Consider the following 22,979-nt stretch of genomic DNA (forward strand, 5'->3'; position numbering starts at 1 on the left):
TGAACTTTGATGTTTGTGCACGCTGGTGTTTAAACATCGTGTTGAGATTTACGAACTCTTGGAGACAGAACAAACAAGCTGCCTGACCTTTGGACCCAAACAATTTGCTGAAAGTGTATTTCCATTATCTGTTAGGACACCGTGCTTCGGTATTAAGTTAGTTAGCCTGGATGGTTGCTATGCTGAGCTGCAGCACTGGAGCACTACCATTTCTATTGCTAACCCAGGGGCTCCCCATCCTCAGCTGGATGCTGAGCAATGGTAGCCAGCCCTGGCTGCTATAGGCCAAGAAGAGCTCAGGAGATGAGGATGCAGTTGTTATAAACTGATACAGACTGTGGTTCATCTTCATGTCCTATCTCTACAATCACTGCAGATCTTAGGCTGAAAGAATAAACAACTGAATAGTTCTTGGGCAGCTTTGTACTCTTCTCACAGCGTCATGAAGTGCTGTGTGGTTGTAGTCATTGTTTGTAACCCTAAGGTGGCTTTTTTTGTTGTTTTCCATGCTTGTCATTGAGGTGTTTTACTTTTTGCTTTTGCTGAACTCAAATCAGGTTCTCCTTTCAGTTAAATCATAGCTACCCAGAGAGTGAAACATGGCACTCCACAAGCTGTGGGCCTGTCTGGCCCATTGGTGGTGGCACATCTTCTCAGCAATGCTCAAGCAGGATTAACTTTTTCTTCAGTGTTTTTAATGATGTTTATAATGGGTTGATGGATGGACTAGATGATCTCGGTGGTCTTCTCCAAACTTAATGATTCTATGATGCCATGAATGAGAGCTTGACCTTCATGTGGTAGCTTTGCTCCCTTTGTTTGAGGTTTCACTCCTTTTCTGCCTCCTGTTATCAGCGCTGACTTTCTTTATTTCATGCAGTCTCCATGTAGAATGCAAGCCCTCTTTTTGACACTACTCTGTGATTTTATGCTTTGCATTGGACAATCAAACTGGAAACTGAGTGGCCAGCAAGTCATCTTTCAATGAGACCTTTGAGATTACTTATTCTACCTTTTTTCTTGCTTTTGTACGCAGATAGCTGTTGTATAATATATAGAAAGCTTGAGTTATTGATCATAATTAATAATTTATATCAGATTCTGGTTGTCGGATGGCGTATTGACAACATCCATGCAAAGTCTGGCAGACTGCATCCATTAAGGCCCCAAATTCTGCAGATTTTGAGCAGAAGCAATGGCAGAAGTTCAGGTTCTGACAGTGGTTGTGCAGAATACCTTGAAGATGCATCGCAGCGCTTGCGCACGCAGACATAGTGGCGGAGTTTTGGAGGTAGGCGGCGATATACAACCATAATTTTGAGATTAGAATCTTCTGAAAGATGGGTTAGTTGAGCCCCGTTAGCATCTGAAACCTCCTCTGGTAATTAGACTGGATTGCATTTCCCCTTATAGTCTATTTGTCTTTTCTGAAGCGGGTTTTGTTGATCACTGATAGGATGCACCTTCACAGTTTTCACGTAAGATGACACTATTGTATTCCATGAAGATATTTAATATGGTCACATCTGTGATTTTTTTTGAGTGTAAAATTTCAGTCCTGCAGTTAAAGCTCTGAAGAAGGCAAGAAATAAATGAGAAAAGGGTTGAGCTGAATACAGACACAGAGTTTTCAGCTTGATAGGTGAGCACTGAAATTCTAAAGCCAACTGAACAGCAATTCCTTGGGTATGATCATGTACATCCATCCTCATTGCCATTCTCCACCCCCGTTCTTTTAACTCCATTGCTCTGCCATTATGCCACAGGTATGAGTGGAACAGGAAAACACCTTGCTGTTCTTTGGACTGATGAAATTGCCTAAAAGGGAACACAGCAGCATTAGTTGACTTTTTAAATGATGGGCTTTGGTCACTAGATCATTCCTGATTAAGTCTACAGTAAGAGGTCAGGGGATCCATACTCCTCTTTTATTTTTGGGTTGAAGTTTTCAAATACTGCTTGGCCATGGGAGACAGTAAAGGCTTACATCCTCTATTGGAGCAATAGAGCTTCATCTCTGCCTCATGCGTTGATAGTTTGTTGGGGCTCTTACCCTTGGGTGTTCTGTGCTTAGCCAAAGGGGAAGAGTCAGCCTGTGTTATTGAAAAGTTATTGAATGGATTTGTGATCCAGTGCTTATGGAAGTAAAAACTTAATTCCAAATCTTAATGGTATTAAGATTATAATGAGAGTGCAAGCCTATGGAGGAACAGACCTTAATGGATGTGAGTAGTCAAAGGGACGTAGGGGCTGAATAGGTTCATTCGCCAATAGAGTTGGAAAATGCTTTGGGGTGTCTCCATGCCATTTGCTTTGCCTACAGCATTCTCAGTGAGATGTCAGCTCTGTTCTTGATGTTCTCCTGTGAAGAAGTTTGGATTTTCTTGTAATTTTGTTTATTCACAAATGCTTTAATCTGAGCTGTGACTGAACAGGGAAGAGATACTTGGTTCTTAGGCATTCTGAATTATTAAATGTGGCTAAAGATGCAATCATAAGATAGAAACACATTCTCCAACTCCAGTATGTATTATAGTGTCTGAGGTTATCTGACATAAGAGTATCTTCAGCCTTTCCTGCTGGGAGATTTGTCACTGTGGATCTTCAGCATTGTACCTATGGATGTATATTTTGCCCTCTTAGATCAGCTCTATTTTCTTCCTCCAGCTGTTACATGTCTGCCTCTTTGGTGAATCAAGGGTGTTTTGACAAGAGATGTCTCCAAGACACCAGATGGATTGGGGCAGCCTTCTGTTAGCATGGTGCTGCTGCAGAGGAGGGTTGAACGCTTCCTATTAACCTTCCTGAGAGTTCTCCACATTCATCACTGTGCAAGAAATGACCTGGTAAATGCACTGAAAGATCTCTCCTTTCCCTCTTCTGTTCTCTGAGCGTTTGCTTCCTGTATTGAGGGAGAGCAGAAGACTCAAAGGGTTTGCATGCTTGAGTGGTGGATGAGGTAAGCGGTCTGGAATATCAGGACAGACAAGGGCCCTTACTAGATGGCAAGGAGCTGGTGTCACCAAAAAGAAAACAAGAAACGGAAACTTCACTCTTGCATGGAATGTACTGCTTGATAGCCATGACCTCACTCTGTCAGCACTGCAGTCTAGACAATTGTTTGCAAGTCTGCAAGGTACTCGGAGCAGGATGTCAGCCTGGTGGGCAGCTGCAGAATGCCACAGACACACTAACACTGACTGTCATGGGGCAGTTAGCAAAGATCCCAAAGGCCTTACTTGAGAACTTGTGCTTTAGATGATGATCGTGCCTGTATGATTTTATTCAGGCTACAAGCTGTCTCCTGAAATCTCAAGTCTTCTTCCTGTCATTACTTGCATAATGTTTTCAGAGCTTAATGCCTTCATTTAGAAAGAGCCCTTGTCATTGGAGTGGGCGGTCCTCCCTCAGCTTGGTTTCGGTTGGGATGGGAATGAGGAGGAAGGGATGGGAGCTGTGCAAAGGCAGCACTGCTGCATGGAAGCCTGGAGCCAGTTTCCTTCTGCTCTGCTAATTTAAGCAGAACTGCTTCAGGTGCTTCAGAGCTTCTTATCATTGGAGAGTTTTAGCTGAGTGAGATTTGGGGCTGAGAGTGAGAGCATTGCAGAAAGATTATGCAAAAATGGTATACAGTCCTGGGATTCAACACAAAATACCCGGTAATGGAGTCTTTGGTAAGCTCTGAATTGATTAAACTGAGACAGAGGAGGTTTAGGTTGGATCTTAGGAGGAAGTTTTTCCCCCAGAGGGTGGTGATGCACTGGGACAGGTTGCCCAAGGAGGCTGTGGATGCCCCATCCCTGCAGGCATTCAAGGCCAGGCTGGATGTGGCTCTGGGCAGCCTGGGCTGCTGGTTGGTGACCCTGCACACAGCAGGGGGTTGGAGCTGGATGATCATTGTGGTCCTTTTCAACCCAGGCCATTCTATGATTCTATGAATATATGAATCATGTTGACTAGTACTGTCCTGGTGTGTATTAATTAATATATGCTTTTTAAAAGCTTTTTAAAAATAACATTATAACAGCTAGAGATGAGAGTAGCACTGATCTCCTGAGGTAAAGGTAAAATAGTGAGTCTGATTCTAAGGGTAATTCAGAACTGTGACCTTTCCAAGCTGTGGGATAAAAGCTTTGAGTATCTCATGTGGATTTAAGAGTTCTAAATCTGAAATGCTTTTTGAATTACTGTCCTTCTCAACCATTCTTCTCTGATTTCACTCTCAGAATCTCTCAAATACTCCACGTGTCTGTGTTTAAGTGTGAGCTCTCACATGAAGCAGATCCTGACATAAAATCCGTAATGCACAGCAAGTTTTATCTGCCACCAAGTTCCACTCAGGCAGACTGCAGTGTTCCAAAGCAGGAAGCATTGCTTCTGTTGTGCACAATGGAGCCAGAGTAAATGCATTAAGCAAGTCATCCTGCTTGTTGTCTGCATCTTTGAAATGCACTGTGGCTGATCCATGCTTCAAGATGGCACTTGCAGAATATAAGCAGTTTCTGAGGCATGTCTTGCAATGCACACTGAGTGCAGACATGCATAGACCTGACATCCCAGAGCAGGTGTGTTCTGCTGGACAGAAAAGAGCTGCTTTGAAACAGCAGAATTTCAGAGCTTGGAGGAAGTCATTTTCATGTCATTAATTGCTGTGTAGTTGCTGTGGGCAGGTAACTGCGATGGAATGGAATTGTAGAAACCTTTACAATGATGGTTTTAAAAGAAATGGGCACTGTTCTGATGTATGTTACCCAGTGCAGAATGTGCATGTCCTGGTTTGGAGAACACACATCAGGTGTAGAGAGTGCAGTAGGAAACACAGGGGTTGTTTGAGTACCTACTGGTGGGGGGTAAAGGTGGAACAGGAGCTGTGCCACCAATGAAAGGTGGTCAGTAACATGGGGGTACTGGCCTTGAAGGTGGATGTGAACCCTCAGACATGGAAAGCTTGAAGAGGAGGCAGTGAAATTCGAAAGGAGTCGATGTGGTGAAGGCTGTAGTCCAGGTGTGGGGTCGGAGGGGGAAAAAAAGCTGCTTTTCTTGAATTTCAGTTGGTTTTTCCAGTTGGGATTTTCATTCTAAGGGATTTGTCCCCATTTTATTTGTGTTGTTCTATCACTTCAGTGACATTTAAATGTGCTGCTGTGTATTTCTGTTGCCTTTGTGTCATGCGTCTGGCACAGGTTAGGAAGAAGTTGACTGAGATCTTTAGAACTGTTTCCATCTGAACCTCTAACGTATATAGGTAGTTTTACTGCATTAAAAATGAGTTAAACATGCTGTTGAACTAATGTCTAATGAGTCTGGCACAGCAATTTGCTTTAAGAATGACCTTAAGCCCTGCATACATTTCTAAGCATTCTGACCGCGATGCCTAGAAGGAATGAAAGATGTAATTCATCTTTTTACCTTGTTATGGAAACCTGTCGTGGTTGGGGCGTGTGGGGTGGTAATTGAAGGGTGTCTAGGTGAGAAGTCTATAGGAGACCATGAGGATGCAGGCAGGCTGAGGGAGCTGGGGATGTTCAGCCTGGAGAAGGCTCCAGGGAGATCTCATTGCCACCTTCCAGCACCTTAAGGCATATAAAGCAGAAATTATTATAGAGATCTTCCTAGCTGGGCCCAGATTCTCTTCTTCAAAGCGTGACGTCAACGTGCTAAAGAGTTGAATAAGTCATAGCCAGGCACTGACAGATGTGTTGGCTGATAACACTGACGCCAGTAGGAAGGGGTCAAATACATGTTGTTTGACCTTTATCCCAGCGGGGATCAAATTGATTCTAATTAATAGACTTGGGAATAGCTGGGTACCTTGGCAGGCTTTGTAACTCATTTAAATTGTTCATCCTGTTAGTTTAGCCATAAACTACGTGTAATTACAAAAGGGTTTTGTGGACAGCCACGCTTATGTTGCCACCTTCTTAATTACAGTTTATTGAATACAGTGCTACGGAGCTGACTTATTTTGATTAACATAAAGCTTTGTTGTCTAACACTGGCCGACCCAATGTGTCAGTGCTCTAATAACAAGACAGTACTGTTTGAAAGCACAAATGCAGCTCTGCTGAAATCAGTTACAACTTGCCAATGTGACCATGAGATAAACATGGCTCTCAATGTATAATCAATGGCAGTTGTACCTTTGAGTACACTTAAGCAACCTCTTAAAACTATATGTTTATATACAAATAATGCCTGGAAAGATGATAGACTGTGTATCTATCTATCTATATGGCTGGGCATGTTTTCAGCCACAGGTAAGGTTGGGGAGGCTGTTGGTATGACCTGGCTGCTGTGTTTCATCCCATATCTAAATGGAACAGCCTTTTAAAGTAGGCACAGATACAGTCAAGCATGGCTTCCAGTTGGGTTGGTTTTCTTCCTCTCAACCCACACAGGCACCGACTTGCACCAGCTGTACAGGTAGACAGCATTTGTCTTTCAGGTTTGGCTTCTCTCCCAACAAGTCCTGGACTGAAGCTGCTGAGTTTCCATGAGTCCCAACTTGGATCCACAAGTGAAAATTGCAGATGCTGGATCAAATCTTAATTCAGTGTTTCTAGAAGCTTCTCTGTGCAGCAGAGTTCATCTGTATTGCTAATCTGAAGCTAAGAGGTGGTGACTTACTACTTAAAAAACAGGAGATATGAAGCAATTAGAATTGTTTGTTCATCCTGTTTGCCCTTTGAATCACTGGGTACACCCAAGTTACATTTTCCTTCATATCAGAGGGGAGGATAAAACTTGCACCACTTCAAATGAAAGCAGAAATTCTTAGATAACCATTTGGTGCCAAACTGTGAGCAAAACTTCAAATATTATGGGACTTAAAATGCACGTGAGTGGAAAATGTTGTCTTAAAGATGCTGCAGTGTTCATAGAATCATTCACATTGGAAAACATCACTAAGATCATCCAGTCTAACCCATCCCACTGTGCCACATCTCCACGCTGACCCCCTCCATGGATGGTGACCCCATTGCTCCCTGGGCAGCTGTTCCTTCTAAAGAGAAATTGTCCCCAATATCCAATGGCACAACTTTAAGAAGAAGGGATCAAAAATAGCAGAAAACAGGTGATTGGGTATTTTTTCTACATGAAAATTAAATTGGTGCTTCTCTTAGATCTGTCACTTTAATCATCTTGCTACTATTAAACAACACTTCATCTCTGCTCAGCACATGCACTGGGAGAGATCTGGCTGCTGTATCTCTGAGAGGGAATGGGAAATCCTGAGATCAGCTTCTAGCAGCTTGAGTTTAAGTTCAAACTCCAGTTCCCTATTCTCCATCTCCTAAAGGAACTCAGCAGTGAGGACAACGCTCAGCTTACTGCCTCAAGGAGGTCGTGCTTCCAAGTAGAATATTAAAGAGATCCAGCTGGTACAAATGCTTCTTTCCCGAAGTGGTAATAGAGCAGGGCTGGCTCTTACCGCAATGAGCTGTCAGAGGTGATGTAAGAACATTTCCAAGGCTCTTGGGAAACACGGGAGCCTTGCAGTGAGACGTTTGATTTGAGATACACTGATGGTGCAATGTCATAGTGCGTGCTTTGTGTTGCTGGCTCTTGGGTTTTAATCCAGGCACTTTGGAGATTATTGTCTGTGCTGTATCTATATGTGAATGTGCGCTTTATGGAAGCGGGAGGTTTGTTTCTTAGCAAGCAACATTCTCATTTCCCCTGATGACATGTAACCCTTGCAAATTGCTCTGTGACACCTCCCGTGATGCGAGGGTGTGAGTGTGTGTGCACACGTGTGTGTGTAAGTGTGAGGGTAAGCGTGTGCATGGCGTGATCTGGCACTTTGCATCTTCACAGCCCGGAGTTCAGCAGCAGGTCAGCCAGCTCTTCCTGACATCATTACACTTGTTTACCACTCACACAGAGGAAGTGCTGAGCTGATGGGTTTGCCCACTGTCATCCTTTTAGGCCAGTGTTTTTCTGCAGCATCAAAAGTGTAGGGGAGCCTTTGACTTCCATGAAGCCGTTTTAGCATCTCTTCCTGTCTGAGCTGAGAGGGGAAAATTAAACACTGGAAATCCTTAACCACTGAAATGATATTACAGAGAACAACCTCATCCAAAGGATGGAAACGTCCAGGGAGCAGTAACTCATTAATACGCCAGAGCTCGATTTGTGATTGCCTGACAGCCATATTAGGTGCATATTAAATAAGCATCATTGTAGTAAAGCCTCAGGAGAGCTGCTCTGATCAGTCCTGGGTAGGAATTTTGCTTCTACATTTAAATGTCATTTTGAGCTGGAGCTGTGCTGGTCGTCCTGTCTTTTATTGTTATTTATTGTTATAAGCAGGGTGTAATTACACTTCATCTTTGAAGTGGATTGAGAGCAAGAGGGAGCAGCCTCAATTGCACCAAGGGAGGTGCAGGTTGGATATTAGGGAAGGTTTCTTCCTGGAGCAGTGATGTGCTGGCACAGCTGCCCAGGGAGCAGTGGAGTCACCATCCATGGAGGTGTTCAGTGTGGGGATGTGGCACTGGGGGTTGTGTTAATGGGCTGAGAGAGTTAAATAGAACCTAATAGCCACCGTTTGTACAGCAGATGGATGGGTTTTAGAAATTCTGCCCTGTTGCATAGCAACAGTCATCATTAAAAAATAACATTTGGAAACGTGCAGAAAAAATACAAGAAAGCAATTAAGCATTTAAATATCAAAGCTTTATTCTAGACCAGACCCCGTATTGCTGTGAATAAACACTTGTATGAAAAGGTGCTTTTTGATAGTTTTTATATGGGTTTTAAATGGTAGCAAACCTCTTTTTTGCTTTGGAGTCAAAGAAAGGAGAGTTGTAGGGGAGCTCGTCTGGAGCTGCTGTGAGTATTCGGTTATATATGGATTTAATGCAGGCATTTCAACTCCCTGTGCTTCTCCAGCAGCCTCAAGGGAGGAATTTTTTCAGTCGAGCTGCATCGTATTATGTGCGTGGCTGATCTGGAGCACATTTAGGTCCTTCTGGAGGGCAGTTTATAATGACAGCATTAGAAACATTATTCATTCTTAGGTTTCCACGTCTGTTTTTGTTGCGAGCATTCCTCAAGTTTAATAACTTCAAATACTTTCCCCATGTCTTTCTTTTCAGTGATATTCCTGCAAGGACTGGGATTTTCTGTCCACCTGTCCTCTGGCTGTTCAACATTCCTTGTGCCTTTCCTTGTCCAGCACAGCATCTCTTCCATTGACCATCTCCTCCACCTTATTTCTGAATGCACGGTGCCCTTGGCTGCATCAGGGCTGTGATGGCACATCAGCACTGTGTCATATTGTGGGTTAAATGTGCCTCCAATGCATGGAGCACTGAGCACAGCATCTAATTGGCAGAATTGCATGAGTTTTTATAGAGGTTGCAGTGGAATTTTGTATATTCCCCCCCCAAATAAGTGCTGACAAAACACTCATAATGACGTAGATTGAAGCAAAACTGAAGCTGATGGAAATTAAAGCAGGCTTGGTGCACTCCCTAAGTTGGTAATAAGTGTAACTGGTTCTTCTATAAGCAGTACAGGGGAGCTGCCCTGAGCCTCAGAGTGATAGTGATGCCTTCTCCAAGGGGAGACACCTTTAGGAGTCCCATTGCACCAGGCAGGTGGTTGGATCCAAGTCCTTCACTATGTGCCCTTTACTTCTAATGCTTCCCTGCCATCTAAACTCTTGGTTGGTTTTGGCTTTACTGAAATGTACCGTATTCATTGTCAGTGGAACTCTGTCCTGGTCAGTGGTTACCTATAGGACTAAACCTGCCCCATGATGGTGAGAACTCTTTACTTTGAGAAGTATGGGTTGTAAGTAGATGCAATAATTCAGAGTTATGGAAGAAAAACATGCAGACCATGGCATTTCTGCCAAGCAGACCCAGTCATTTCTTTATTTCCCTTTGAAATGCTGTTTATTGACATCCTATCCCCCCATCCCGCCCGCTCTCCTTGCAGGACAAAAGGGTTTTCTGCACCTGCACGTTTACCCTCCCCACAATTTCCTGAGTTCTCTATGGACATTTTTCCATGAGCCTGGATTACAGCATGGCGTGCCAAGTGACCGGAGGCGGCAGCACTGGCAATTTGTGCAGGATGGAGCCTTATGTTGGTGGATATCTGCAAAGCCTTAGTATGGAATACCTCACTTCCAAAAGCCCCCCCCCCCTTCTCCCCATCCCCAGATACTCTGCTTCTTATGCATTGCAGCCAGAGGGTTTTTTTGCTGGGTGTTTCTTTGTGTGCTGGTTCCCCGGAGCAGAGGCCGGCTGGAACACATGGTGTGGCAGACATTCACCATTAAAAATCTGTCGTTTTTTTTTTCTCCCCCCTCCCCACAAATGCCTGGGTGAACCTTTGCGGGGTGACAGCTTGTGGCCACTTGGTGCTTTTGTTGGAACGTGCACTCCATTTGACCCTGTCCCAGCGTTAATAGGATTGTAAAGGCTGACTCCTGCGTGACCTCTTCTTGCAAACAACCCTCACCCTTCCCCTTCCTCAACCGCTCTGTACCGCAGAGCTGAGAAGTGCTGCTCCCGAGGCGCTCTGCGCTCGTGTTGCAGGCAAAAGCAATTGGAAAAACCACTGGGGGAAAAAAAAAAAGGCAGCGTGGAGCCACCTGTCCTTAAATAGTCCTGACTGTGAGAACAGTGGGCATTTGTTCACTTCTTTACAGGGAGCTGATCTGAAATGCTTCTTTGCAGACAGAGAACTAAAAGCTTGCTTTCCAAGGACACCTGCCTGCCATCCAGCCTTCCGTGTGCTTCTCTGTTATGTTTTAGGTGCTGCTTTGTTTCATGCAGAGGAAGAAGAAGAGGTGACTGGGTACAGTTGGCATTGACTTTGGTTTAGGGAAATAACATTGGTTCCATTGAGCGCAAAGTCAAAACATCAAGTAATGAAAGTTCCAACTCCAGGCAAAATGAACTGCAGTTCACTCCTTCTGAGCTCTCCATAGACCAAACTTTATCCTCATTACTACACGTTACTCCTGGCCCCAACTCAGAGCAGCTCATAATAAGGGCTGTGTTCTGTGCTTACTGTTGTGCCAGGCTTAAATCGAATTCTTATCACCTGATGTCTTTACAACCTCTAAGTACCAACATGTGCGTAAAGTAGGTAAATGTGCTTATTCTTTTGATTCCCCTTTGCTTACCTGCAATCTTTCTTCCACCAGGCCCTTGCAGCTTTGATACTCGCTTTACACTGTGGGAATAGAGAAAATCTTGCCCCTGGCCTGCTTTGTTTGCTTATTTTTATACCAGTGTCACTAAGGAGCTGGGTTAAGTATTTTGACCTACTTCAGGCATCAAAAGGTTCTTTTCTTTCTTCCTTCTCCTTTCTAAAGCAAAGATTGGCTTTTCCCACTGAATGGCCACACCTTTCACTCTTCCAGTAATCAGTCTTCAGCTGCCTCTCCCACTCCTGAAATAACTCGTCTGGCTTTGCCCTGGGGGCAAGACAGGGGAAGGGGTGGAGGAGAAAACCCTTGTGCCATTGCCCTGTGAAACACGGGAACACTTTTGAGGTTGTAGGGTTTAGCCTCCTGATCTCATGATATGATTATGGGACGCCCTGGAATGTGTGTGCCTTTGGAGGGCCAATGTGAGTTAGCACTGCCAGGCTTTGTAAATAGATGGGGATAAGAGTGGTGCACTTCAATGGATTATCCACACTTTGTACTTCCTAAAAGTGCAGAATCGGGTGCAGAAGGGCTTTCTCTGTTTGCACAAAGGTCTGTGCAATTACAGCTACCAACTCCAACAGGGCAACTTTTGTTTCTCTGGTCCGGAAAGGAGGTTGAAAGGGTGGAAAATGTGTTGACCTACCAAATACTTGTTATCTACAGATAGGCACAGTGTTGTGGTTGGTCTGTGGAGGTAGCAATGACGAGATCAGGCAGGAATCGGGCACTTTTGCCTCTGCAGCACCTCAGTCTTTCAGTGCCTGCCAGTTGATACAGGTGATTGCTTTCTGAACCATGAAATGCAGAGACTTTTGGGGGTGGAAGTTACATCTGCTTGTCACTGTGCGTGTTATTGTGTTGGAAATGACTAGCAGTGAATGGAATACAGCCTGGATAACACAGAGCATCGAGAAAGGTGTGTGTTTAGATGCTGTAACAGGCTGCCCCATCTCTGAAGGCAATCAAGTCTGGGTTGAATGAAGCTCTGGGGAGCAGCCAACCCATGGCAGGGGTTGGAACTGACTGATCCTTAAGGTCCCCTCCAACCTAAGCCATGCTGTGTTCAGGCTCAGAAACGCTTTTGTTGTGGGTCACCTTCCAGTTGTGGTGCAAAGTCCCCTCTGCTGGGGATACAGTTCCCATTTAATTGAAGGGGTAACAGCACCATTACTTTGCTGTTGTTCTTATGCTAGCAATAAGATTGGACTGAACGAGCTAAATAGCTTTGTAAATGAGGTAAAATTAACTTCACCTCCTGCACTAATCACATACCCCAGGCTCTGGGAGCACAGGTCACGTGTGTATATTGTGGTTGACGGTAGCTTCAATCTAAACCAGTTTATATTAATCATCAAAAGCAGAACTCATGTGGACTGGTGTGGGGTGGAAGGCAGGGATTGAAACCTGGAGCCAGGTTTGGGGCTGTGGGCCTGCAGCCAGTGCCGGCTCTTTTGGAAGGTCTCCATAGTCCAACAGCAGCCAAAGCCTTCCCTCTGGCTGCCCTCCGACCTCAGGGCATGTCTCATTAGCAGATTAAGCCCAGAGTTAAACGAGGCCTCTGGGAGAGCTGGGCGAGGGGGTCTGCCGCTGGGGCTGCAATGATTTTCCTAAGGCCAGATAAGCAGCTCTCTGCCTTGCCAGAGGGGAGAAGATAAAGAGATAAGGTTTGTTTAGCATGAATAAATCCTGGGAAAATCTGCAGTAAACTGTGATGTCACAGCCCTCCTCCAGAGCTAAGAGAGAAAGGCTGCGTTCCTCCATCGCCGTAAATCCATTACTTTATGCCGGGGTGTGGAAACCCCCTGCCCTGCCAGCGCTCGCAGGCGATGGATTTCACACCCCACCTGCCTGCTGGGGTCAGCCCGAGGTAAGAGCAGGGCCACAGCAGGGATTTACCGCCTCGCTGAGCTGCTGCCCTCCCCAATTTTCTGGTCAGTAACTCTGTGAAAGGAGAGCGTGTCTGGTGCTGCAGGGAGGAGATGAAGGGGGAAGAAATGGTGGCTGGATTCTTTCCAGGACGGAAAACTGTCTGTCCAAGAACTTCTCCGAGACACAGATTAAATATTCCTCTATCCACCATTAAATTACCGTGAACCGGTGGCTGTGCGGTGCCTGACAGGCTGTGTAATAAGCAACGCTGTGTCTCTCCTCTCCTTTCTTCCTCTGCATTTTTCTCCATCCCAGACAGGAATGGCTGTGTCTGTAAGAGTCATTCTCTCCAGTTGGGTCACAGTCATTGTCAGTTCAGAATTAACCTTATAAAGGAACAGCGATACACACTGTTAGACCTGCACCCACGTCTTGCAAGCTGTGCTTGCTAATAAAATGCTCCATTGGCCCTGCAGTGTCCCCATTGCTCTGAGCACACCCTGTCCCCATGTCCAACCATAGGGCACCCACGTGAGCAGACCAAGAAGAGGAAAAAACGGGAAAGAAAGAGGTTGGGGAGCTCTTGCTCCATCACCCCAACAGAGATGGGGTCTACCTGTAAGGTGTGGTGACCTCCTGGCCAGCATCCCATGGGGACAGTGACCAGGCATGGTGGAGTTGGACTTGATTATTGAGGGCTTTTCCAGTCAGTGATTCTATGATGGTGGGGATGGGTGATGAGGCTGATGCAGCCACTCAGTCTTCTGAGAGTCTTCAGAGTGAAGCCTGTGCCAATTTAATTTGGCCTGATGTAAGACAAGCAATTGGAGGTCTCATAGGATGGTGTAGGAGCATTCAGTCTTGAATTTGGACCAGAAGCATCTTGTGTTGGGTTTTGAGCTTTATACATCTGTAAAAAGTAGCAGAAATGATGGCAGGAAACCTCACTCCTAGGGAACTTTCACCTCTCACAAAAGAATGGTCTTTTATTTACTGCTTTTCTCTGATTCAGGCTGAAGCCTTCACCTGAGTGTGAACAGAATCAAGGACGTGAAAACTTCCCATGGAAAAGAAAGCAGTCCTGAACTTAATGCTGTCAGCAGGACAACCAGCAAATTGCTCCCCCAGATGGCTCAGATTTTAATAGGGTCACCTTGCAAGACTTGCCTATAGGATATTCAAAGTCCCAGGGTAACTGTTGGGGCATAAAAAACGTTATGTCTAAGAGCTGCATCACAGACAGATGTTCCTTTGACAGGTCATCCTTTGCTTAACTGTTCCTCCATGTATGTTTCCTGGTGTTCAGTGCATCAGTGGCGGCTCTGGGGAATGGGGATGTTTGAAACAGATGAAAGCGAAGAGTGAGGGATCTACTTTTTGTTTTGCAACAGCATTGGGAAAGCCACAGTGCATATGTGAGGTCCATCTCTTGCCATATTTATTCCCCTTGCCTTTACCTTATTGCTTTCTGCTCTTCCTGATGTACCTTCCATCACCCTCCAGGCTGTCAGTTGACTTTGCAGTGCCTGCACATCACTGATGCATTCCTATGAAGAGGCTGAACTGATGCAAACATTGCAGTCAGATGCTTCTGTTGCTGCTCCTGTCGACAGTTTGTAGTGTTCTCCCAACCCTTTTTGCAGAGATGTAGGTTGTGTAAGAAAGCGAGTAACTGCGTACTTACAGCTGAGCAATATTTGGTAAATATTTCCTGGGAGCCTGTGAAATTTCTCACATGTTCTCCATTCCCCTGAAGTCTGCAGAGTAGGCATATGAAATATCACTCTTCCTAGATGTGAGTTCAGGAGCGTGTAAATAGTCTTCAGTTCTACAGGCCTTGTGTAGACACCAAAGCCTGACGGCCAACAGCAATGCGCTGAGGCCAACATGTGGGCTAAATGGTTATCTATCTGCTTCCTTACTGCTTTTCAGTCTGAATGCAGCTCTCTCCTTGAGAATGAGATGCTCTGAGATGAGGTTTCCCATGAAATGGCTCTGCCGTGCTCATACATGCTCTGAAATTAGCCAGCTCTCCAGCTGATGGTAATGGACAGCCAGCAGTCTGCCTGCAGGTGACTGTAGATGCACCAGTGATTAATAAACTGTTAACTGTACATGTAACTCATTTAGGAAACGAATGAGAACCCAAATACTTCTGGGTTCACTCTTGCTTAGTTGCACTGGGAAGAGCTCTTTGAGCCTTCCAGAGATCAGTTTTATTACCAGGTGTGAGACGGGTTTAAGTTGTCCTTAAAAATAAGCACATTAAGGCCTTCTGCATGGGATTTGCTGTAGGGAGGGAATTCCACAGGACCCCATTTGTTGGGTTTATCCTGCTGGTATTAAGTCAGTACTGGGAGTTGGACTGGGTGGCCTTCAGAGGTCCCTTCCAACTCTTAAGGATTCTATGATTATTTATAAGGATTGACTTATGAGCAAGGGTGTAATTGAGACTGTTTCCATTTTTTACCTATCCCTGATTAGAGTAAACCTGCCTTTGATTATGTGAATGTCTTTGTTTATTATTTTAGTACTAGACAGCAGTTGTGCGTGACAGACACAACCTACTGTGGAAGAACCTGTGTTGCCTTGAGCTGCAGTTGTGAGCAGTGACAATCTTTTGCTCTTTCTCTCTTGGATCTTGCTGCTGGGATCACAAAGAAGCCAGATGGTTTCTGTATCATTCTCCAATCAGCGGCCATTCATTTTGAACATGATGAATACAGAGCAGGCTTGAAGGGCAGAAACGATAGATTGATTTGTATGTAGATATCTTAAAGATGGAATTATGTCATTTATAAGGAATAGAAAATAGTGTGGCATATATTAAGGAAAAAAAGATATTCCATTGAGTCTGTTCAACTGTAGATTAGTGGTTGAAAGTTTGTGGTGGAAGCACCATTTCTTGTCTGAGACTCACCTTGTCTCACTTGGATCACTCATAGGGGTAAAACCCCATGAGGTCAGATAATGAACCTGGTAACATCTCAGGTCATTTCTACCTCCTGTGATGGTATAGAAACACAGACAGGGCTGTGCTTGGTTCTGTCTTTGTTACATGTCAGGTCTGTGCTATATGATTTCAATGTTTTGTTTCCATGGGCATCCAGTATTGTTCTTTATGCAGGACCCATAGTATCAATTTTACTGTGTTTGTTAACCAGGAGTGGCAAATGAAATCTTGATTGTACTTGGCTGCAAATTAAATGAATGGTTGAAATCTCTCATTCTAAATGGCTGTATTAGGATGAGCATCTCTCCCTCTATTAGGATGAGCCTCGTTTGAAGAGCAGCTGGGACAGCAGCCTGGAAACAGCACTGGGAATTGTTACCTTGGATGTGCTGGAAAAAAAAATGTCTTACTGCATTTGTCAAGTGTTCCATGTATTTATTGGGTTAAGCTAAATAGCTGTTTGTTGTTATTGTTGCTGGTAAAGAACCTGCAAGCAGAGCATTAGCAGTGGGATCCAGCTCCCAGCAGCACGCTGAAGTCCCATCTGCATGCACTATAAAATCATTGTTAGTCTTAAGTGAAGCAACGCAACAGGGCTGGCAGTGAAAACACATCAAAGATGTTCATCAGTTTGTTGAAGTTAGAAGCATGTTTTAATTATCTCAGATTTGAAGCAGAAGTACTTTGGCTCTAACAAAAGGGTGGGTTGTTTTTTTTTTTTTTGCTGCAGATCATCCTGTGGGGTCGAACTGAGAAATGCCTGAAGGAGACCACAGAGGAAATCAGGATGATGGGGACAGAATGCCATTATTTCATCTGTGATGTTGGAAACAGAGAGGAAGTCTATCAGCAAGCCAAAGCTGTGCGGGAGAAGGTTGGTGTGTAGAAACAGCTTTTGTAGGCAAAATGTAGTGATTCCTTATCTTTTGGGGTGAAAAAAAGAAAGGTGAACATCCAGCTTATGTCATGCAGAGTTCTAAGTGATCCAAAGGGATTGCAGTGCCTGCAGACAGGACGCCAAAAGCTATGGAAATAAAGGTGTAACCTGGCAGTAATAGGCATTCAGATAAAATAGTGATGGCTGCAATGATTTGCAATGATTTCACTATTTGTTTCCTTGCAGGTGGGTGACATCACTATCCTAGTGAACAACGCTGCTGTGGTCCATGGTAAAAGTCTGATGGACAGTGACGATGATGCACTGCTCAAGTCACAGCATATAAACACCCTGGGACAGTTCTGGGTAAGAAAAGCTCTCACATCTCATGGGTTCAGACTTGGGGCTGAGAGTGACAGATGAACCCGTGGCTGATAGTGTCTTTCTAAAGGATGCTTGGTAAAATCAGTAATAAAAGAGCTTCCTGTGAGCTCATCTCTTTGCTGAGGACGTTGTCCTCCACAAGAAGCTCCTGACATACAAAGCATTCTGTTTGTGTCCTTTATCTGTGGCAGCTGCTTATGGGTGTACTTAGGAAATACTGGTTTTCTTCTGTACAAACTTTTCCTGTTTAGAAGCTTTTGGAGAGTGCAAAGTAACAAGGCACTGCTCCCCTCCTTTCCTGGCTGAACAGGCAGTGCAGTTTGGCTTGTTGTCTCTGTGTCACCTTATTATTTTTCAGGAACTTTTGTTTTGGTTGTATCTCTGCTGAGTAAAGCCTTTATCCCTCTCTGTTGTACTCATCAGACCACCAAAGCGTTCTTGCCAAGGATGCTGGAGCTGCAGAACGGACACATAGTTTGCTTGAACTCTGTCCTGGCCTTGTCAGCCATCCCTGGTGCCATTGACTACTGCACCTCCAAAGCTTCATCTTTTGCCTTCATGGAGAGCCTGACCTTGGGGCTGCTAGACTGTCCTGGAGTGAATGCCACAACAGTGCTGCCCTTCCACACGAGCACAGAGATGTTCCAGGGCATGAGAATCAGGTCAGTCCAGGGGAACTAGAATAAAGCATCTCATTTTAAATGAATCATCAGAATACACTCCTAATTAATGCTTCATTTAGTTAAGAGAATTTGATGTCTCATTTGGCTGCCTGGGAACAGAGGGTCACTCTAGGCCACCTGGGACTCATCAGACTGGTTTGCTGGCATATTCATGCAGCCTGTACTGCATGAAGCAGTTGCTTTTACAGAGAAATCTGAAAGCTATTTTTCCCTGGTTGTATTTGGGCCATTTGCAGCCACTTAGAGAGGGAGGGGAGGCAATCTGAAAATTGAGGTCATTCAAATAGAAGCAGTCTACAAATTGCTTGAGAATTAACAGTGCAAATTCCTTCTTTATCCATTGATATCTTTAATCCTTTCCCACTGAAGGGAACGAAATCCATTTATTGAAGTAAGGCTTTCACTACATCCTTTAAAACAAGCTAAACCAAAACAATAAAAAACCTAATGGCTGACCAAGTTAATCTTTCGCAATCAACAAAATAACCTCTTAGTCAAGAAAATATGCAGTATCCAGCCAGGAAAAGCCTTATGGAGTCACAGAGTCATAAAATGCTTTGGGGTGGAAGTGACCTTTAAGATCACCGTTAAGATCCAACTGTGTGTGATACTAAAAGCTGTAAGGAAGAATGTTCATCCTTCACCTGCTGAACGCTGCCATTGAAAGGACAGCATTTTGGCTTTGGCTTGCAGGCAGTTTAAGAAAAGCCCTGAATCAAAGTGCTGAATACTTCCTGTCACTTCATCCTAAATCCTTGAGCTATATAACACAATAGTTGTGGTTGGAATTGGGCTTCATACTCTTCTTCTGCTCCTTCTAGCCTGCTTTGAGGCATGTCTGAATACCAGCTGCCAGTGATAACTTATAGTGAGTAACAGAACATGGACAGGGGTTGCTAAAAGGAGTTTGGTTAACAAATAATTATTTTATTTTTTACTTTATTTATTCAGGTTCCCTAATCTTTTTCCTCCTCTCAAGCCAGAGACTGTGGCTAGGAGGACAGTGGAAGCTGTGCAGATGAATCAAGCCTTCCTGCTCCTTCCATGGACGATGAATGTTCTGGTCATCCTGAAAAGGTAAAGGTTTCCCATGCCCAGCAAGAGCCCAGCTAGAGAGGCAAGATTTACTTACAGTCCTGCTCTGTCTGTCCACAAAAGCAAACCTCAGTTTGACTGTTATCTGGTAACTGGGTTCAGACCAAGTCCTCCCTTCCCAGGAGAGTCGCAGAAGCAACAGAGGGAAACTTTAATGAGGTTCCTGTAGCAGATTTGTTAGATTTCCTTTTTCATACCCCTTGTATGAAACCAGTTTTACTCCCAAAATTGGAACCATGGAGTCATTAAGGTTGGAAGAGACCACTTAGGTCACCAAGTCCAACCATGAACCCATCTCCTCCATGCCCTCTAAGCCATCTCCATAGGCTTCTGTCTCCTGAGGTCTAAATGCTGCTATCTGCAAAGCTTCTTAACAACTAACATCTGCATCTCGTTGATTTTGATTCAGTAAGTCACTCTTTGGACTCTGTGCTTTATATTGTAATGGATTCCTATGCGGTAAAGTATGTGCATCACAGCTGTATTTAGAGAAGACGTGAAGCTATCAAAAATATTTGTGTGTATGATGAGGACAGGATTATTTTAAAGTGCCTAAGGAAAGAAAGTCATAACTTTATATCCTGAAACAACCAAATAGAAAAAAACATATAGAAATGTGTTTCTGTAAAAAAGACTTTGGAAAACCTACTTCAATCAGGAAGTGAAATGGAAAATAATCACAATATGCACATAAAACAAGAGAAAGGTATATATATGTGTGTGTATTTACACATCGTCCTATTAGAACAGATTGAAAGGTTTGTCTGTCTGCTCATTTTCTCTCTGCTCCTCTTGCAGCATTCTCCCTCAGGCAGCACTTGAAGAAATCCACAAGTTTTCTGGGAGCTACACCTGCATGAACACCTTTAAAGGCCGAACATAGACTTGGTGGTGGAAGGACTGTTCTGCAGTGAGACCAGCACAAGCGTGAAAACCCTGACCGGGCTGTGAATCAGCAGTCTTGGCTTGTAGCCTGTTCATGTGACTCGCGCTGCTTTGAGGCAACACATTTCTTGCAGGTCATATCCATAGTAACATGACCTTTGCACAGGATTTAATGACCGGACTATGGACCCTTGGCAAGAAAAAAACAAAAAGTGTGAAATGTTTATGTGATGTTACATTCTTTAGGGTTCAAATTGTTAAATCTGCTCATAGTTTTTAAGATGTAATTTTTTTTGTTTCTAAAGAGCGTGGGCTGTCTCAGCGGCCTTCATCCGCTCTCCTCAGTGGAACTGCAATTGCAAACTGACCCTGGTTACATTTCAGCTTTTTGAATGGGAAACTTAAAGAAATGAAGAGCTACAAGTCGTGGGCATTGAATGGAGGCTTCCTTCCCTTCCTTCACTTTATATCTGTCGATGAAGCCGTTCTCAAGTCGCATCAGGGAAGGAGCAAACTGCTGTTTTCTTTGTGTAAGGCTCCCCAGGCCTTTCCTCTGCAAGGACTGCTCTGTGCCCATGGGTCTTACTGCACCCATTGGGGCTGGGCAGCAATGCTCAGTCAGAAGAGCGCACAGTTTGAGTCGTGGAAGATTCATTGAGCTCATGTATGGAATGTAATTGTCTTTCTGAATATTTTTTTGTTCATTTATGATGAAATATATATATATTTTTAGCATCGATTCCAGATTGCCACGCATGTAAGACAGCATCACGTTGGGGGTGAACTAAACCTAGAGCCTGCTTGTACAAAAAACCACATCCATACAGAGTAAAATGCGTTGTATCAACCTGCACAATGAAATAAGTGGAATAATTCTCTGAGAATGGAAGAGACGGAGCCGTAGTGCTCATGAAATGTGGAGTTTGGGAGCACAGTTAGCACAGGGCTGATTGAATGCATGTTGAATTGAACTGGGAATATACCCATTGTTTGTTAGAGATGTTGAATCAAGCACTAGTCAGCCAGAAGTGATAAATAACTGCTTGCACTGAAATGCCAGAAGCAGCTAGATGTTATTTATTTTTATAATGATAGACTCTCTTTGACAGCATAGTAAGAGCAACACTGCATTCCAGGGCCAGATGCAGCCTGCAACTAAGCCTAGGCACAGCAATGTAGTTGAAACATATTGAAACACTGCTACTAAAAGAGGAATTAATATCACTGCAATTCAGGAGAGTCACAAGCCAGCCCGGAGGATGCCTGAATGAAGTGCCTCAAGGACAGCCATGTGGTTGAAGTAAAGGAGTGAGGCCAGGGCTCCTGGCTTGAGTTTTGACCTTATTTCATGGATGCTCTTGGGCCAATCTGCATAATCCCAGGGTACACCCTGACCTGCAAAGCAGACAGCGTTTCCCTGCTTTATTGTCTGTCAAATGCTCAGCAGATTCAAATGGGAAATGCTATAGAAAGGAGAAGTGATATTTGTCTATAAACCAAAAGGGTGGAAAGTAGGGGGGGGAAAAACAACAAGCTGAAATCTATCAATTTGCAATCTGTGATTCTGTACAGAGAGATGAATTACAGCAGGGTTACAGCTGCTTTTGCAGGGCAGATCCAAAGGAAGAGCTCAGAATGGAGAGTGACTGCTTAGGATGACATTCACACCATCACTCCTCCTCACTGCAGATCAGGTGTGTCTCTGCTGGGCAGCTGAAGAGGTGCAGTGTGGTTGATATCCCTTTGCCTGCATGGATGCTTCGAGGTGTTCTCCTGTCTTGGTCAGTGCTTTCCTTCCGAGTGCAGAACAGCCTTGACAAGGCTTCTTACAATGGAGGGCTTTTTAAATTCCTCAATGTCTGAGGCTCTGTGGAGAGGTTGAAAAGAAACTTTGATCTCAGTGACTGTGATGCCCTCCCTAATAGATGCTTTCAGCGTTATTTTTTTGTCCGTTTTTGAGAGGAAACCGAATTCATTGAAAGCACAGCTGCAATGGGGGGAGAACTGTTCCAGGATCTGCCAGGAATATTAAAGGTACACACTTAAGAAACACTGGGGAGGGATAATTCCTCCCCTTCTGCACTCTCATCCTTTATATTTTCTCATTAGCCACAGTCAGGCACGCCAGGCTTGTAGATGCCAGAGCAAAAGGGATCTGTGCAGCAAAGCACCCTGCAGTGTCCCCCTTAAATCAAACCTTTGTGCTGAGATTCTATTCATTAATGACATCCTAATGCAAAAGAGAAGTAAAACTAGCGTATGCGCTGAATGCATCTCTATGCCCACAGCCTATCCTTTACATGCTTCTACTCTTTTCCTGCACTACATCAAAGATGTTCCCTATCTTCAGAGGTTGTCTTACATCCGAAGTGCTGCTGATTTCTTTCTAATGAATATAAAGCAGTCAGAATGTAGCAGGGACTCTCATAATCTCTCTCTTCTCACACAGAGACTCACACTCACACTTCCCTCTCTCTTTCCCTTAGGGTCTCTGAGCGGACAGCAGGTCAAATAGCAGTCACAGTGGGGGAGAGGTATGCAGCAAACAGAAAATAATGAGGAAAACATTGACTTTGCTTTTCAGATAGTAAGGAAGAGTTGGGTAATAAGAGTTTCTTCACTTGCGAGTGTTGCAAGATAGGATGCTCTACATGCACTGAGTTTCTCACAAGTTTGGATGGATGCATACAAAGATTTGTTTCAAAAAGTAAAGCTCTGGAATGCCTGCTGAGGTCTGCTGTCCCTTTGTACATAAGGTTGGGATTGGGTAATCTTGAAGTGCTGCAAATGTGGACAAGCTTTGTAGGAGCCTAAGGCCTTTCCAAAGGAATTTCCGCCCTTTGACTTACTTAATTTTGGTTTTCCCTTCTCTCTCCTCTGCCTCCTGCTTTCCACTCCACCAAACTCCTTTTTTTTCCCCCTTCTTTCTGTATTCCTGTGTCATTACTGCACTTTTCAGTGCCACCATCTTGAAGCCAGATGTCACACAAAGGGTCTGGACTAAATCTAAATCAGGGTATGTATTTATTATCCTGCTGGAGGAATCGAGGTGAAGCT

The 22,979-nt window shown here is 44.3% G+C and overlaps 1 protein-coding gene across 2 annotated transcripts in view; it reads left to right on the top strand.

Annotated features, from left to right (window-relative positions):
• The window catches only part of DHRS3 (dehydrogenase/reductase 3), a 36,587-nt gene extending 13,940 nt beyond the window's left edge, over positions 1-22,647 (top strand). For both annotated transcript variants that reach the window (XM_015882342.2, XM_015882343.2), the window contains exons 6-10: positions 16,729-16,872; positions 17,122-17,241; positions 17,683-17,921; positions 18,894-19,019; positions 19,836-22,647. In XM_015882342.2, coding sequence (XP_015737828.1) covers positions 16,729-16,872; positions 17,122-17,241; positions 17,683-17,921; positions 18,894-19,019; positions 19,836-19,920 — 714 coding nt within the window. In that variant the 3' untranslated portion in view covers positions 19,921-22,647. The remainder of the gene's footprint in view (positions 1-16,728; positions 16,873-17,121; positions 17,242-17,682; positions 17,922-18,893; positions 19,020-19,835) is intronic.
• The last annotated feature ends 332 nt before the right edge of the window (positions 22,648-22,979 follow it).

This window comes from Coturnix japonica, chromosome 21, assembly GCF_001577835.2.
Source record: "Coturnix japonica isolate 7356 chromosome 21, Coturnix japonica 2.1, whole genome shotgun sequence".
NCBI lineage: Eukaryota > Metazoa > Chordata > Aves > Galliformes > Phasianidae > Coturnix > Coturnix japonica.